We start from the raw sequence: 19,103 nt of genomic DNA, 5'->3' as shown, positions 1-19,103 counted from the left end.
TTACAGCCTTGTGAGATTTCAGTTGTACATTATTGTTAGTCTTGTTGTGGGTACACCACTTCCCCCTTTGTGCCCTCCCCCCACCCCCCGTTTTCCCTGGTAACCACCGATCAGTTCTCCTTGTCTATATGTTATCTTCCACCTATGAGTGGGGTCATATATAGTTCGTCTTTCTCTGTCTGGCTTATTTCGCTTAGCATAATACCCTCGAGGTCCATCCATGTTGCTGTGAATGGACCAATTTTGTCCTTTTTTATGGCTGAGTAGTATTCCATTGTGTATATATACCATATCTTCTTTATCCAATCATCAGTTTTTGGGCATTTAGGTTGGTTCCATATCTTGGCTATTGTAAATAATGCTGCGATGAACATAGGCGTGCAAGGGACTCTTGAGATTTCTGATTTCAGATTCTTAGGATAGATACCCAGTAGTGGGATGGCTGGGTCATAAGGTATTTCTATTTTTAACTTTTTGAGATATCTCCATACTGTTTTCCATAGTGGCTGTACTAGTTTGCATTCCCACCGACAGTGTATGAGGGTTCCTTTTTCTCCACAACCTCTCCAACATTTGTCGCTCTTGGTTTTGGATGTTTTTGCCAATCTAACGGGTGTAAGGTGATATCTTAGTGTAGTTTTGATTTGCATTTCCTTTATGATTAGCGATGATGAACATTTTTTCATGTGTCTATTGGCCATACTTATATCTTCTTTGGAGAAATGTCTGTTCATGTCCTCTGCCCATTTTTTGATCGGGTTGTTTGTTTTTTTGTTGTTAAGCTGTGTGAGTTCTTTGTATATTATGGAGATTAAGCCTTTGTCGGATAAGTGGCTTGTAAATATTTTTTCCCAATTAGTGGGCTGTTTTTTTGTTTCAATCCTGTTTTCCCTTGCCTTGAAGAAGCTCTTTAGTCTGATGAAATCCCATTTGTTTATTTTGTCTATTGTTTCCCTCAACTGAGGAGTTATAGGCATCTCTTTGATGCAGAATTAGAGGCTTGAGTTTGGGTAATGTTAAATACATATATATATATATATATATATATATAATCTCCATCTGCAGAACTGTACCTCACCTAAATTCTTTCCATTTAATGTTAAGGTATAATTTGACCTACTTTATGAGTAATTTTAAAAGTGGATTCTTTGAAATGTCCTTCCTTCAATAAATACTTAATCCATGTTATACATTTTTATGATTTAAAGTCAATAAGACTTATAACAGAAAAACAGTTGTCCTTTGCCCCATCTCCCGCCATCCCCAATCCCTACGCCCTGGCTGTAGCTACTTTCATCTTTTTACTTTGTCTTTGTGGTATTTGCTTTCATATTCAAAATAATGGGTCTGCATAGCTGTGTCCATTTTCCAGTTTTAGATGTTACTTTCCAAAATAGGAAATCAGTGGATAAGTATTTAGTTCTCTTAAACTCCTGTACACCCTCCACACTTACACTCCTCATACAATTTTAAAATAATTTTTGGTCAGATCAGTATTGATTGTTATAGCTGTGTGAAGATAATTCACATTTGGGCTGTAGCATACAGTATGATTATATTACCTTTCTTATCATACTTTTTGTTTTCCTAGAGATAATAAATATCTGGAGGTTCTTTTGTTCATTTGCTTTTTTGGTGAGGAACATTGGCCCTGAGCTAACATCTGTGCCAGTCTTCCTCTATCTTGTATGGGGTTGCTGCCACAGCATGAGTTGATGAGTGGTGTAGGTCCACACCCAGGATCCAAACCCATAAACCCTGAGCCACCGAAGCAGAGCGCAAAAACTTAACCACTGCACCCCCGGGCTGGCCCCATATCTGCAGTTTTGTGTTGGCCTTATTCTCCTGTGAATCTGTCACTTACTCACGCTCACACTCCTTCAGGAGTATAAATTCTTTCTCAGTATGATCTGACACATCAGATTATGCGCCAGTCTGATCCTTTTTTCTTGGGGACATCTCATGGGCTCTTTCTAGCTGTTCTTTGGCCGGCTGCACAGCTCCTGTCCTCGATCTCCTTTTCCTTGGTTTATACACCTGTTTTAGTAGAACACGTCCTCTGTTAAACTTGCTAAAAATATGAGAAGGAAACTTTGAGACCTCGCATGTGAAAACTTGTCTTTATTCTACTCTCACACTTGTCTAATAGTTAACGGGAGAAGGAATTAGAGGTTGGAAATCATTTCCTCGGGATTTTGAAAGCCTGGCCCTGTTGTCTTTGGCACTCGGTGTTTCTGTGGAGAAGTCCAATTCTGTAGATAATCTGAATCCTGCTTCTTTGTCTGTGGCATGCTGTTTCCATCCCCCTCTGGAAGTTTGCTTCAGTGTTTTAAAATTATTCAGAGACTCATGTGGCCCTTTTTCATGTGTTTTCTTGGGTACTCAGTAGGCCATCTAAATCTGGAAACTCTTGTCTTTTAGTTCTGAGAAATGTCCTTTAATCATTTCTTTGACAATTTCCTCTCTCCCTTTTCTCTCTTCTCTCTTATAAAACAGATATGGAACCTCCTTACTGATCCTATAATTTTATCTTCTCTCCTCTTTTCTATTTTTCTTCTTTTGAGAAGATTTCCTCAATTTTATCATTCAGCCCTCCTTTTGAATTTTTATTTCTGCTATGAAAATTTTAATTTCCTACAACTCTTGTTTTCCAATATTCACTTTTAAAAAAAAATCTCTCTTTGTTTCATGACTACTATATCTTCCACTACTTCTCTTAATGTCTCATTTAAAACTTTGACATTTTCTTCTTTCCCTGCATTGTGTCTGTTGCACCAATTTTTTTTCTTTGTTTTAGTCATTAAAGTTTATCCCAGATGTCTTTAGTCTGATACTAAAAAAAGCTCATCAGAAGCTGTGTGCATGGTCAGAGCCTCTGATTGACTCGTAGATTTCACTACAGATTGAATAGTGGGGCCATTTTGTGTAGGAAACTCCTAGCTGTCGCCACCCTTTGGGCTGGTCGTTTTCACTAAAATGGGATCCCTCGGTCTCCTGCCTAGGAGATATGAGCCTGCCTGCCAGCATTCGCAGAATCTTTGGAGGAAAGGAGAATCTCATCTAGATTTCAGTGAGTCGTCCCATCTGCAACCCACCTGCACACCCACTTGCAGGCATCATTTGAGGCTCTGATGTCTGAGCCTTTGGGCCTTCTGTGGCACCCCTTAACCTGCTTCTAGACTTCTCCCCCTGCCATTGTCTACTTTCCCTAGTTACCACTTGTCCAACTACTTTCCAACTTTGAAATTTCCTCTTTTACTGCTATCATCTCCTCTTCTCTTTGTTCCTGTGTGTCTGTTCCATCCTTGTTTTAATTTCAGTGGAATTTCAGGAGTGAATGGTCGGGTACGTGTGTGTCTGCTGTGTTTCCCAGAGTCTCAGCGTGCCCTTTCTTCTACAGGAATACATCTGTTTGTGAGGTAACAGCTAGTCCAAGAGCTGAGTAACAAAAGAAAACACGGTGCCTCTGCCCTCCCCACACTTGCAAAAACACATGGAGGCATCTTACTGGAGAATAAGCCTTGTACTGCTTCTCCATAGTAGCATACAGTTCAGTGCAGAAGTACTTGATATTTTAATTATAATCTTTGCTGTGGTAACAGATTGGTCTCTTATAATACGGTGAAGTTTACTGCAATTTTTAAAAAATAAGCATCTTCATTTCATCTAAAATGTTTAAGGGAAGAAAGATAGAGTAAAAAAAAGTAATCATTTAGAAAACAAATAGCCCTTTAAGGGATTTTTTTTAATATAAAGTAATGTCAATTAATCAGTGCTTTTTTCCTCCTTTCCTTTCATCATTCTTATGTTGTTTTGTGTCTTTGATAAGTCACTAAGAATATACTGATATTCTTAGAAAAACACTTAATAATCTTGTTCAGATTATTGAATATCATTAGAACTAACTCAGCCCATTAGGTAAATTTTTGTTTTTGTGTTAAAGGAGAGGGTTAAGCACAAGGCTTAATATTCAGATTATCTCCTTTCATGAGTGTCATAATTCTAGTTAACGGAAGTTTCACATAGTCCTTTTAAAAATACAAAGAACACTTTTGTAAATGGTTTATCATCTTAAGTAAATATTTTATTAGGATAAGAAAAAGCATTAAGTGTTTTAAAAAATAGTTTTCTCGTTGAATTATCCAAATACTTGGGATTTAAACTAGTTGCATAATGGATGGTGGTGGTATTATGGCCAAGAAAACAAAACTCGCGAATTCAAGTTGTCTTGGATCAGGGAAATCAAACAGAAGTGGGTTTTAGGCATTTTCCTCTCTATGCTAATATTTTAAAACCAAGCCCTGAAAGTTTGAAGTGTGTTCCATGTAGTCTAGAAAGTGAGGGCCTGATGACTCAAGGATCAAAGCAGAACCGTGAAGGACTTGAGCACTTTTAGGGGCAGTTAAAGAGCATGAAGGTTAACAGGTAGTGCTGCTTCTCTTCCTGCGCTTGATGCCAGAGAAAGGAAGCAGCTGGTTCAGAGAACTTTGTAAACAGAGCCCAGGAAAACTTCTGAGTCAGGGAAAGCAGATTTGACCTAAACCGAGGGGCTGTGAGGAGGAAACCTTTCGTAGGTAGAAGGAAGGATGACCGGGAATTGAGACTGGAGATGTTTTTAACGGTGTATGTTAGAAAGAGACAATATATCTACTTCCTCTGTATGTATTAGTTATGCCCAAAGAGCATTTCCGACCAGTCTAAACTGGCTTTTCACTTTCAACAGCTGCCAGTGCTGTATTGTCCACGACGGCACGGGGAAGGGCAAAGGAAAAGATGGGGCCCTAGGGGCCCTGTGTTTAGAAAAGAACCCTTGATCCTTTGACAGTAGAATGTAATCAAGCAACTCTAAAGTGATTTAGAACATTCTCTCCAAGAGCTCCTCAGAGTTCCTCTTTATCAGCTCTCTGAATCAGTTGAAAATGCTGTCAGTTCTGTACCTTGAGCTAATTAAGGCTAGGATTGCAAACCATGGATCATGAAAATTTCCAGGATTAAATTTGCTCTTGGAGCGCAAGAGGCCATTTTTATCCTTGGGGTTTCTGAGTTGTGATAGAGACAGGATATTTCTCATTTAAATGTTATGCAATGACACACTAAATTATTTTATTTGCCTTGAAGCTCCTGAACTACTTACCTTTTATTTGACCTTATGTGAATCTGATCTTTAGTTTAACAGTATAAGCTTTACATCTGCCATGTAAGCTTCTTTAAAACCTGCCAAGGTAGAGATTTAATTACGCTCTATTTGTCTTTTTAAAAATAAATATCAATATATATTCTATTTCAGGGCATTTGACGTAGAACTGCTTTACATAGCACAGTTCTTTAAAATTCCAATAGCAGAAATTGCTGTCAACTGGACTGAAATTGAAGGTGAGTATACTGTTTATGTTACAGCTGATCTTATGTGGGGGTGGGGGAGACATCAGAAATACAGTTGCCCAATAAAGTCAGCTGGCTTTAATGTTCCCCCCTGCCCCCATTGGGCCTACTCAGCTGTCTTGACTCAGAGAGGCTGTTCCATAGAGAGTACTGCCTGCCTGCTGATCCCCTCCACCCGGCTCACTGCCTTCTCTTTTACTTCAGTCTCTTCTTGAGGTCTTCAGTAGGCCTACTGCTCTGCCCAAGAAATTCAATCAAACTTGCTACAGTAGACAAGATCACAGTAATCTGAGGCTAGAAATAAACTTTATTGTTTGCATCACCTTTTTTTTTAGTATTATATTACTCATTGGGTAATTTTAGTATTGTATTACTCATTGGATAATCATAACTCAGTGGGTATTGAGTACCTGCAAACCACTATGCAAAGCTAAATAAGGAATTATAGTTGTTTTTACTCCAAATGTCCACAATCCATTCACAGCCAATTTTTAACTGTATCTGTACATATGTTCAAAAAGATCTCTAAGATCTTTAATAATGTGAAGACGTAAAGATCTCTAAGATCTGTAATAATGTGAAATCTATCATAATTCTTTTGTGGGTCCTTCTAGTAGTGGCATGTGGGCTGCCTCAGTGTGGCCTGATGAGCGGTGCCATGTCCGCGCCCAGGATCCAAACCGGCGAAACCCTGGGCCGCTGCAGTGGAGCGCGCGAACTTAACCCCTCGGCCACGGGGCCAGCCCCTATCATAATTCTTAATAATTCCTGTTCAGAAAAGTGTAGACTACTCTGGCTGTATAGAATTTAAAACATATTCTAGTTTTCTCCTTTGCTTACTTTAGAATGAACCTATGTTAGTTAACAGTGTGGGAACAGTTAACAATCATCTGGAGACTTTCAAAGTCACCTGTCCCCCAGGTGAGCATGGCCTCCTCTGGAAAGTCATTGTTGCAGTAAGCCATTATTGCTCTGTAACCTCAGATGTTTAGGGACAGAAAAAGATTAAGAGCCGGTCTGGCAGTCATACAAACTATACAGTCTAGAACGAATTTAAACCTCTTGGAGTCTTGCTGAATCGAATAGAGTTTACAGAAATTTAACTAATCTCCACAGTAGCAGTATGGATCAAAGGGGACTGGGAAGCAGGTAAAAGGATTGCTCAGACTTGTAGTGATAACTCTGTTATCTGTCTGTGTTGATCTATGCCCAGCATAGACTCTATGGGAAGATGAAGTGGGGAAAAGTAAAAATGTGTTTCATATTTATATCATTTGCTCGTTTGCATTTCAGAGATAGTTGTGTATTATTTTTCAATAACCAGCACTCAAAGAGTAGTTTTGTATTAGTTGTTCCCAGAACCCTCGGCCATATAGTCAGTCCCACCTCCCTATTAGGGCCATCTGAAATTGTCACAGTTTAGATCCAAGTTTGATTTCACTTCAAGATGTTTTGTTTTTGTTGTTTTTAGAGAAACCACTCACTTCATCTTTGAAGATGTTTAATTCTTTTGTCCATGATTTAAACATAATTAAGGTGGATGTGTTAATTAACTTGATTGTGGTAATCATTTCACAGTGTATACGTACATCGAATCATCACATTGTATACTTTAAATAGATTTCAATTTTATTTGTCAATTAAACCTCAGTAAAGCTGGGGGGGAAAAGAAAGAAAAAGAGAAAGCAGCTGGAGCCCCAATGCTCCAATCTGGAAATTGTCAGTGATTAGTACTGATCTTGGCCATGTCACTTTACCAGCCAGCACCCTAGTTACCTGAACTGGGGGGAGTGGGGTGGAGCTCCACTTCCTACTAAAAAGAAATCCCTCGGGGTCAAAGCAAGGGCTTTTAAAACATGTTCAAGGAGGCAAATCTCATGTAGTCAACTGGGCTTGGCATGTTGCCATTTGGCAATCACAGCACAAGAAGATGGCCTAGCCAAGATGGTATTTATTTTAGCTGATTGAGAGTCTTTGATAGAATTAGAATAAAAATTGGATTTTTGTCTTGGACTTATCTCAAGATTATTAATCCATACTTGTATTATGTGTGGAGGGGTAGCTGATTCCCTGTAGTACATGAGAGACTGAAAAGCAGCGTGTAAAACGTGAAAATTTGTCCCCAAAAGTCATCTTTAAACGTACAGGTGGAATTAAATGTTTAACATGCATACACACATAAATACATACATACATTAACAATATGAATAATAAGGTTACCAGAAGCTCACCAAGGTCATGTAGATTGACTTCTAAAATACTATTTTACACTGATATATTTTCTCCTGAGTTTATTTAAGTTTATTTTTAAATTGCAGGTTCTAAATTAGTTCCGTTTTGGAGCTGGCTACAGATGGGCAAGGACCTGCTTTTTATACGACTTCGATATCTGACTGGGGCCTGGAGGCTTCAACAACCCAGGAAAGTGAATTAGCTTATTTGCCATCATTGATTGTGTTCTTATGCATCAGTGTCATATTATTTCATTTGCAATTAAAATTTTAAATAAAGCTGGAATAAACCTATGCCATTGTCTGCCTTTTGATAATGTTAAAGAATTAACTGCCGTAAGGAAAAATTTGTATACACCTTTAGGAACGACAACAAAAAAATGTTAAGGTGTTTGTAAACAAAATCAGATTTTCTTTTGCTTTAGCAATTTTGTTTATTTAGATTAATTATCCTTATGATTCTGAGAAATACAGTCTTTAAACAGAAGACAGAAGCAATTATTCGTACTCTAAAGTGCCTGCATAATTCTCATGAACGTAAATAAAAACCACAATCATATAACAGTGTTCAGAGATTTAAAAATAAAGTTAGCATGTATTTAAATATATACAAATTCATCAATATTAAACCCATATTTCAATCTATAAAACCCTAGGAAATTGTATGTTAAAGAAAGGATATAGACTTGGTCACAAAGGTATCCGCTTTTTTATACAGTCTTACTTGTCTCCTTCCTAATTTTACTTACTTTTACTGCACTTACTCTCTTACCTCCTGTCAATCCTTCTCTCTTGAGTTCATGTTATTAGAAATTAGAAATTCTTTATTAAAAAGAAAGTTTCATAATATTAATAAATGTATTTACTTAGTAACATCAGAAGCCTGTGTTTTCAGATACTGTAAAGGCTAACAAATAGTAATCATAAAATAATTGACCCCTAAAAATCAGAATTAGATTGTTTCTGATGTTTTAGAGAAGCAAACTAATCATAATAATACCTAATATTTATTGAGCGCTTACTCTGTGCCCACCACAGTTCTGAGCGCTTAGTGTGTAATGACTCACCTAACTTAACAACAGCAGAGGGAACAGGCGCGACGTGGTTAGGTCCTCGACGTCCCAGAGCTAGGAAATAGTGGAGTCATGACTAGCCCATGTCGTCTGGATCCAGAGCCTCCATTTTTTACTGACTATGCTACTTCAGTTTCTGAAGGTATGAAAATTGGGGATAAGTAGAAAGATACAAGTACATTGAATATAACATTTTAAAGACAAGGTTTAAGTGGAAAAGGAAATAGGCTAAAAATGACTCCTCTCCGGTAGTTTCAACAACAGTGATACTATCACATCTGCGTTAGACAATAAGCTCCTTGAAAACAAATGATTTCTTACTCAAAATTAGTGTCCACGTATGCTCTTCGACATCCATCTTAGCAGCATGTTTTCAAGTACCATGTCTGACCAGGCAAGAGAAACGAGAAAAAATAAACAAATGGGACTACATCAAACTAAAGAGCTTCTGCACAGCAAAGGAAACGCATCAACAAAACGAAAAGACAACCTAACAATCGGGAGAAGATATTTGCGAACTGTATATCTGATAAGGGGTTAATATCCAAAATATATAAAGAACTCATACATCTCAACAACAAACTAACAACCCAATTAAAAAATGGGCAGAAGATCAGCACATTTTTCCAAAGAAGATATACAGATGGCCAACAGGCACATGAAAAGATGTTCAGCATCGCTAATTATTAGGGAAATGCAAATCAAAACTACAAACTGGTGCAGCCACTATGGAAAATGGTATGGAGATTCCTCAAAAAATTAAAGACTACCATACGACCCAGCTATTCCACTGCTGGGTATTTATCCAAAGGACATAAAAACCCAAATGCGTAGAGATATATGCACCCCTATGTTCATTGCAGCCTTATTCACAATAGGCAAGACTTGGAAACAACCTGGGTGCCCACCAAGGGACGAATGGGTAAAGAAGATGTGGTATATATACACAATGGAATACTACTCAGCCATAAGAAATGAAATCCAGCCATTTGTGACAACATGGGAGGACCTTGAGGGTATCATGCTAAGCAAAATAAGTCAGAGGGAAAAAGTCAAATACCATAAGATCTCACTCATAAATAGAAGATAAAAACAATGACAAACAAACACATACAAACAGAGATTGGATTGGTGGTTACCAGAGGGGAGGAGGGTGAAAGGGGTGATTTGTACGTGCCTGTGGTGATGACGGTAATTAGTCATGGGTGAACATGATGTAATCTACACAGACATCAAAATATCATGATGCACACCTGAAATTTATATAATGTTAAAACCAATGTTACCTCAATAAAAATAAAAACAATATCTAAAAAAAATGTCCCCAGCACAATGCTTAGCATGTAGTAAACACTTAATACCATAATTTAGATTATTATCTACTAAAAGGATCAGCCTCTTAGTGGTAGCTAGTAGATTTGGAATCAGTCACCAGTCTTTGTCCTGTCTTGGCTAGTCCATAGAGAAGCAGCTTAGCCCTCAGGTAATACAAACTTCCTTTACTACCAGGGTTTGAGAGCATTTAAGTCACTTAAATGAATGGAAAAGGCGAGGTTTATGCAAGTAGAAGTGACAGACAGCAAATAGAATAATGACCATGAGCATATACAACAATTTCAGGATAAGCCTTGAACCAAAAATAAGATCCCTAATGAAACTATAATAAGACAAAGTATGTACTGTTCTTTGTAAGCTAGTAATAAAAATGTGTATTTGAAGCGTAATAGGAATTTTGAGGGAAAGTGTCAATACTTTATACGTAGTTCATCCATGAACACTATTAAGAAAGGTTTGATATCCTTGATGCTAATTTACCTTTCTAGGCACAGCTTCACCTAAGCTAAAAGCACAGTATAGAATCTGAGGCACTCAGTAAGAGAAAAATGTAGTTTAAATTGATAGCATTACAGAAATTTTCTTTATTTGAAACTCATCCAGGATCACTTGCTGTAGTAATAGAGTGCTCTACGTGTGCAAGCAAAACAGATCCCGGCGCCACCCTCTGAGGACTTTGCATTTCAAGGGCGTGATGCCTACAAATCTCACCTGTAGAACCACATGCCTAGAAGCATTCAGCCTGTCGTCAACTTAGAAGCGGGTTTCATTCAAGCCAGCTTGTAAATCAGTTGTTTGAAACTCAGAAGGCGTTTTCCCTTAGAAATAATGTTGGAAAGGATGGTTACGTCCTTAGAACAGTCTAAAACACGTATAACGTGTCTGTAATATACCTAAACTACTCTGTACTGGTCTGCAGTAAAACCTAACCATGCTTTGCAACAGTATTTCTGTGGAAAAATTGTTTTCCATTTTCTAAGTGGGAATGCCAGGGAACTATCTCTACCCTGGCGTCTATCTCTAGGAATCCCAGTGAAAACTCAGGCACATCAGCAGTGGGTTTAAACCTCATTGTGACCTCTGCGGAGACTGCAGGCAACTTCCCCCACCAGGGAGAGTCTGCTGGGGGAGAGCAAGGGCTCCAGCCATCATCAATGGCAGTGTGAGAGTCAGGGAAACCTGCTTCCAGTGCCACATCAAAAGGGCAGACAGTCCTATAGAAAGGACTGGGAGCAGAGAGAGGACCAAGAATGACAGCAGCGGTCCTTGTCTGGGTAGCATCACAATGCACCTCAGAAATACTCCTAGGAAAAGGAAGGTACATATACTATTTCTCTGACCCATGAATGTCTACAGTGACAAGATGTACCTGTATGTGTGTGTGTGTGTGTGTGATGAAGGTGGAGGGTAGGTCATTGTCAGTGCAACTCACTCTACTATCAGAGCACGGATGGTAAAACCTAGGCCCGAAAAGCATCATGCCCACAAAACACCCCCCAACCATCCAGTGGTATAAATTTAAATTCAAATCCTCCAAAATAAAATTAAAGAGAAAGTACAAGTCATTAAAGTAAGAATACATATGCTGTCAGGTCTTTAGAATATATTTTATATATCATTTATTTCTTCCATCATTCACTCAGTGAGTACATGGTGAATGCTGAGCTTCCAAGCATCTCTGGATGGATTTACTACACTGTTACGAGGAAATCAATAGCAGCCCTGCATTAAAAGGTGTCTGTCCTCAAATAGTCTACTTAAAAAAGAAAATGCGATACGTTTATATAACAATTCAAATAATGTAAAATCAAGGAGCTAGATATATTATAAGGACATAAATCTTTGCAGTTCAAAATTAGGAAAACTTTCCATAAATTCATATATTTCTATGGGACTCTCCATGTACAGTGTACAACTTCAATGAAAGTAGAATCACCTCCATCTGGGGAGACAGTTTACATCCTCTCAGTTCCTTTTGGTCTTCGTCATTCTTCTCAAATAAACTTAGAAGAGCAGTCCTATTCATTTATATTTTGCACTGTATTCCTTGAGATCTAAAGAAATATTTTCTCAGGAATTTTAGTCGAAGGGCCAGCTAAATCAGAATAATTATACCATGACAAAAAAAAAATGAAAGTAAGGACGACTTTGACTTCTGGGAAGATGGAGTAAATGTACTTTTCCCTATCCTTCTTGCTAAGTACAACTAAAACCCCTGGACATTATACATAAAACAACCATAAGTAGACTTTGAAAGGTGCAAACAAGGCAGACTGTCTAGGGACTGCCATGATGGTGGGCTCCTTGGCTTTTCTTTTCATCTCATATATCTCAGACTTGGAGCTGAAACCAGCAACCTAAAAATGCCAATGAGCACAGACGAAAAAGGAGCCCCAATAAATGCCTCTCTCCCTTGCTAAAGGACCAAGAAAGGGGCAGAAAACCTCTAGACAATAAGTGCTCTACTCCAACCAAACACTATGGAAAAAATGATGCCCTGGCCCCTGCTGACAACAGCAAAGGCCAAGTGGGGAACCTAGACTCATACCCTCATGAGGCTGTAAGAAGGCACTTAAACACCCTTACCAGGTGTTGTCAGAGAAGACCAAGTAGAGAGCAGGGCCTCATCCTTACCAGCCAGTAATGAGTCCTCTACATCATGACACCAGTGCAGGTCACCAGGGGAGCCTGCACTTCCATTCCCACCCTGCAGTAACAAGCTGCTTCACCCACTCCCCGCTGGGATGGTGTCAGAGGAGGCTCGTTTCCTCTGGTGGCCCAGCAGTAATGAGTCCACCCCCACTAGAGTGACAGTAAAGACCATGTAGTAAGCCAGAACTCCTACCCCTGCCCAACAGTAATAAGTAGTCCTGCTTCCCCTTGGTGTTGATGGAGGCCAAGTGGGGAACTGTACTTACAGCTCCACTGGCAATATAACAAGAGAGCACTCTCCCTGCCCCTGCTGGAGCAGTGTCGGTAAACGTCAACTAAAACAAAAGGCTTAATAAGATCCAGAGTGTCAGAACAAAATTTTAAAATGTCCAGGTTTCAAAAGAAAATCATTCATCAAAGCAAGAACGAGAAAAAGCACAACTTGAATGAAAAAAGACAATCAATAGATGCCAACCCTGAGATTTCAGAGATGTTAGAATTATCTGACAATGATTTTAAAGCAACCAACATAAAAATGCTTCAATGCAATTACAAACATGCTTGACGGGAATGAAAAAACAGAAGCCTCAGCAAAGAAATAGAAAGTATTAGGAAAGTAAAAGAAGATATCAAGAAGAACCAAATAGAAATTTTAAAACTGAAAAATAAAATAACTGAAATTAAAACCTCAGTGGATCAGCTCAACAGTAGAACGGAGGTGACAAAGGAAAGAATCAGTAAACTGAAGGATAGGACAATAGAAATTACTCAATCTGATCAAGAGAGAAAACAGAATTAAAAAAAAGCCTCGGGAACCTGTGAAACTATAAAAAGATCTAACATTTGTATCATCAGAGTCCCTGGAAGGGCTGAAAAAGTGCTTGAAGAAATAATGGCTTAAAACTCCTCAAACGTGGCAAGAGATATAAGCCTATAGATTCAGATTCCTTACAGGATAAACCCAAAGAAATCCACACCAAAACACATCATAATTAAACCTGTGAAAACTAAAGGCAAAAGATCTTGACAGCCACCAGAAAAAAATGACACCTTACCCACAGAGGGAAAAAAAACACAATAACAATGAATTTACCATCAGAAGCCATGGAGGTTGGAGTATTTTTCAAATGCTAAAAGAAAGGAACTGTCAGTATAGAATCTTATACTTAGCAAAAAAGTCCTTCAAGTATAAAGCAAAAATCAAAACAATCTCAGATGAAGGAAAGCTTAGAGGATTTGACACTCACAGACCTACCCTAAAACAACAGCTAAACAAAGTTTTATAAACAGAAAGAAAACATTAAAAGCAGGAACATTGGAAAGGAAGAAAGCATATGGTAAGCAAAATATTGCTAAATACAAAAAACTTTCCTTCCCTTCTAGAGTTTTAATTTTATGTTTGATGGTAGAAGTAAATACTATGACACTGTCTGAGGTGGTTCTAAATATATGTAGAGGAATATATAGGACAATTATAAATGAGGGAGAGTAAAGGGAGAAAAACCAGAACAACTAAAGCGATCACTAAAAAACTATACAAAGAGATATACTCAAAAATACTATAAATAAATCAAAATGGAATTCAAAAAGTTGTTTGAGTAACCCACAGGATGGCAGAAAAAGAAAAGAGAAAAACAAAAAACAGAACATCCATACAAAAAAATATATAATAGCGGACAAGCCCTGACATATCAATAATATGTTACATTCAATGTAAATGGTCTAAATTCAACACATGAAAGACAGATTGGCAGACAGGATTTAAAAACATGACCCAACTATATGCTGTCTACAACAAAGTCACTACAAACATGACAATATAGACAAGTTGAAAGTAAAAGATGGAAAAATATATATCATACAAACCTTAATAAAAGGAAAGCAAGAGTGGCTATCATATCGGATGAAGTAGGCTTTCAATCAAAGAAAAATACCAGAAGCAAAAAGGAACATTATATAATTATAAAAAAGATTCAATCCACCAAGAAGACATAGAAATCTTCAATGTGTACGTCCCAAACAACAAAGCTGCAAAATATGTGAAGCAAAAACTGCAAGGAGAAATAGATAAAGAATAGTTGGAGGCCTCAATACTCCTCTCTTAACAAAAGATTTCTTTAAAAACAATACAGAAAATCGGCAAGAATATAAAAAATAAAACCATCAACTAACAGGATCTAATAGACGTTTATAGAAAACTCTACCCAACAACAGCAGAATATACATTCTTTTCAAATGCCCATAGAACATATATCAAGATAGATCATCTCTTGGACCATAAAACAAACCTCAACAAATTAAAAAGAACTGAAATCATGCAGAACGTGCTCTCCAACCACAAGAAAATCAAACTAGAAGTCAATAACAGAAACATAACAGAAAAATCGCCATCTAATAACTTGGAAACTAAACATCACACTTTTAAACCGTCCATGGGCCAAAGAGGAAATTTCAAGGGAAATTTTAAACAATATATTGAATTAAAATAAAAAATAGAACATATCAAAATTTGTGGAACACACCAGAAGCAGTGCTGAAAGGGAAATTTATGGCACTAAATGCATACACTAGAAAAGAGGAAAAGTCTGTATCTGCAGATGACATGATTGTCTACATAGAAAATCCCAGGAAACCCAAAAAAAACCCCTCCTAGAACTAATAAATGAGTTCAGCAAGGTCACAGGGTACAAGATAGACACACAAATATCAATTATATTTTCATATACTAGCAACGAACACATGGACACAAAGTAAAAATGTAATATCATTTACATTCAATCAAAATAATTAAATAGTTAGGTGTAAATCTAATAAAACATGTACAAGACATATATGCAGAAAACTACACAATGCTGATGAAAGACATCAAAAAAGATCTAAATAAATGGAGAGACATATACCATGTTCACGGATTGGAAGACTTAACATAGTAAAGATGTCAATTCTCCCCAAATTGTTACACAGGTTTAACACAATTCCTATGAAAATCACAGCAAGATTTTCAGAAGATGTAGACAAGATTACTCTAAAATTTATATAGAAAGATAAAGGAACTAGAATAACTAAAATAATTTTGAAAAAGAAAAATAAAGTAGAAGGAATCAATCTATCTGACTTCAAAACTTATTATATAGCTACAATAATCAAGACTGTGTAGTATGGTGGAGGAATAGACACATAGATTGATGAAACAGAGCAGAGAACACTTGGGCCACACAAATATGCCCAACTGATTTTTGACAAATGTGCAAAAGCAGTTCAGTGAAGGAAAGACAGTCTTTTCTACAAATGGTGGTGGCGCAATGGACATCCATGGGCAAAAAGTGAACCTCAGCCTAACTCTCACACCTTACACAAAACTTAACTCAAAATGGATCACAGGCTTAAATGCAAAGGGAACTGTTTAAGAAGAAAAACATAAGAAAAAATGGCATCTAGCGCTAGACAAAGAGTTCTTCGACTTTACACCAAAGGCACAATCAATAAAAGGAAAAATTGATGAATTGGACTTCAAAATTAAGACCTCTTGCTCTACAAAAGACTTTGTTAGAGGATGAAAAGACTAATTACAAAGTGGGAGAAAATACTCAAAAACCACATATCCAACAAAGGACTAGTATCTCAAATATATAAAGATCTCTTAAAACTCAACAGTAAAAAAATAAACATTCTAATTAGAAAATGGGCAAAAGCACGAAGAGCTATTTATCAGAGAAGATATATGGATGAAAAATGAGCACATGAAAAGATGTTCAACATCTTTAGCCATTAGGGAAATGCATATTAAAATCACAATGAGCTATCACTGTACATCTATCAGAACGACTAAAACAAAAAATAGTGATAACACCAAATGCTGGTGAGGATGCAGTCACACCAGATTGCACACACATTGCTGGTGGGCACGTAAAATGGTACAGCCACTGTGGCAAACATTTTGGCAGTTTCTTAAAAAACTAAACATGCAACTACCATGGCACCAGCAACTGCACTCCTGGGCATTTATTTCAGACAAATGAAGACTTATGTTCACACAAAAAATGTGTATATGAATGTTTATAGCAGCTTTATTCACAATAGCCAAAAGCTGGCAACAACTCAGAAGTCCTTCTACAGGTGAATGGTTAAACAAACTGTGGGACATCCACACCACGCTCTGCTACGCAGCAATAAAAATGAGCCGACTATAGATCCACGCAAGAACCTGGGTTAATCTCCAGAGAATTATGCTGAGTGAAAAAAAAGGGTACGTACTGTACGATTCTATTTATAAAACAGTCTGAAATGACAAATTTATAGAAATGGAAAACATATTAGTAGTTGAGGAGAGGGTTGGGGTGGGGAGGAAGTGGGTGTGGCTGTAAAAGGGCGTCATGAGGAACCCCATGGTGATGGACATGTTCTGTCTTTCAACTGTATCAGTGTCAGTATCCTGGTTGTGATGTTGCACCATAGTTTTGCAGGACTTTACCACTGGGAGAACTGGGTAAAGGGTACACAAGGTCTTTCTGTAGTATTTCTTACAACTGCTTATGAATCTACAAGTCAAAATAAAAAGTTTATTTTTAAAAAAAGGACAGAAAGAGTTTTTCTTTTTTCTACTGCTGCTATTACCACTATCAGCTACTGCTGCAGCAACTACTAGTTTTGTTTCATGATTTTTTTTTAATGTCCAGAGATGCTTTTAACTCAAAATGTAAAAGTCCTAGTCTTTTATGGTAAAAATGAGTCTTGAACATTGAAATAGGCCTTGCGATCCCCTAGAAACTCTTCTGGCATCGCAGGTGGGGAGCTGTGACCCACTGTTGGAGAATCCATAAGCTAAGGATGCAACTAGTACCCACCTTGTCCTTTTTTAAAAGAAACGACATATTTGCAGAATCTGCCAAATGCAAGCCCAAATCAGGTGACAGCTTGTCCTACTAAAGTAGGCAGTGTAAGATTCTGACCCATTAATGTTTTCAACTATGATTAGTTTTCTCTTCCCACAGGCCAATTATATAAAGAGAAAAATGAATTGAGACTTTCAAATTTAAAACCATCAGTTTAGGGGGCCGGCCCTGTGGTCAAGTGGTTAAGTTCGCATGCTCCACTTCTGCAGCTGGGGGCTTCACCGGTTTGGATCCTGGGCATGGAGCTACACACTGCCCATCAAGCCATGCTGTGGGGCATCCCACATAAAGGAACTAGAATGGCCTACAACTACGATATATAACTATGTGCTGGAGCTTTGGGGAAAAAAAAAAAAAGAGGAAGATTGACAACAGCTGTTAGCTCAGGGCCAATCTTCCCACCAAGAAAAAAAAAACGCAGCATACCTTAAAAAAAATAAATAAAATAAAACCATCAGTTTAGTCAAGTCTCATACAATTTTTTAAATTTCTCTAATATCTGCAAATTTACCTTTTCTGATAGTTAATAAGTGCACGATAGTTGAGTTTTAGCAGCAATTACATCTCATTCATTTTTTAAAGATTATCATTGTGCAAAAGATACTTCAACAAAAATAGAACCTTATTTCTATTTCTTATAGGAAATATATGTTAGAAAATTTAATTTCATTAAAAATGTGGTTTCTTGGGCATTATTTTTCCCTCTGGACAGGCAATTGATGTGGCTGGATACCGTTTGGGTGAGTCAGGAGACTTTTTCCAGTGATGAAAGCTGTGTCCACCTTAGTTTTCTTACCTATGAGGTGGTAAGACAGAGAGAACACCAGAGCTGCCTCCCCACAGGGTTACTGCGAGAACCACATGAAATAATACGAGGTTAAGCATTGAAAACTACAATTTTATGAAAATGTAAGATAACTTATATGTACATATCGGAAAGAATATTTTTGTATTTGGTAAATGCAGAATATTATCTTATGTTTTATTGGTTTGTTTATGACCTGCCTTATTCTAAAGGTAACTTTATTCTAAAAGATCTTATTTCTCTACCCAAACTTCTCTCTCAAAGAAGAAAGCAAAAACTAATGGATCTGTTTTATTCTAGTGCTTAACTATTTTCAATAAAGGCCTTAAAAGTAGACCTAAGGCTCACTAAATAATATGCAAAGACAGCAGCCCACTATTAAGGACCAAAAATGATTAAGTTTTACTGGTCAAGCATTTAAGATTCTGGATGAATATGAAACATTTGTACAGAAAATGCTTTGAGAGATATTATTTTATTCTCATGTAAAGTGTTTTGAATATCTCTTTAATTTCTCCTAGAATTCACTCTGCCAGAAGTCATCTATAAATTAAGGTAAATTGAAGAGCAATGTATGGATCAAAGAGTATCAGCTTTATTAGCCCTGATAAAGAAGAGAAGGCCACACAGAATGGCAAAAAGTCAACGTATTAATCACTAACAAATAACTAGGGAGAAATCTGCATCTTTCAGCCAGGCAGCAAACAGGCAGGGGTCTTGCTGGTCTCATGGC

General features: G+C 37.5%; 1 protein-coding gene across 3 annotated transcripts in view; it reads left to right on the top strand.

Annotated features, from left to right (window-relative positions):
- ALG5 (ALG5 dolichyl-phosphate beta-glucosyltransferase) overlaps positions 1-7,907 on the top strand; it is a 41,992-nt gene extending 34,085 nt beyond the window's left edge. For all 3 annotated transcript variants that reach the window (XM_014862689.3, XM_014862688.3, XM_014862690.3), the window contains 2 exons: positions 5,288-5,373; positions 7,701-7,907. In XM_014862689.3, the coding sequence (XP_014718175.1) occupies positions 5,288-5,373; positions 7,701-7,816 (202 nt within the window). In that variant the 3' untranslated portion in view covers positions 7,817-7,907. The remainder of the gene's footprint in view (positions 1-5,287; positions 5,374-7,700) is intronic.
- The last annotated feature ends 11,196 nt before the right edge of the window (positions 7,908-19,103 follow it).

The sequence above is a fragment of the Equus asinus genome, chromosome 11 (genome assembly GCF_041296235.1).
Source record: "Equus asinus isolate D_3611 breed Donkey chromosome 11, EquAss-T2T_v2, whole genome shotgun sequence".
Lineage (NCBI taxonomy): Eukaryota > Metazoa > Chordata > Mammalia > Perissodactyla > Equidae > Equus > Equus asinus.
This window is presented reverse-complemented; position numbering and strand designations above follow the sequence as displayed.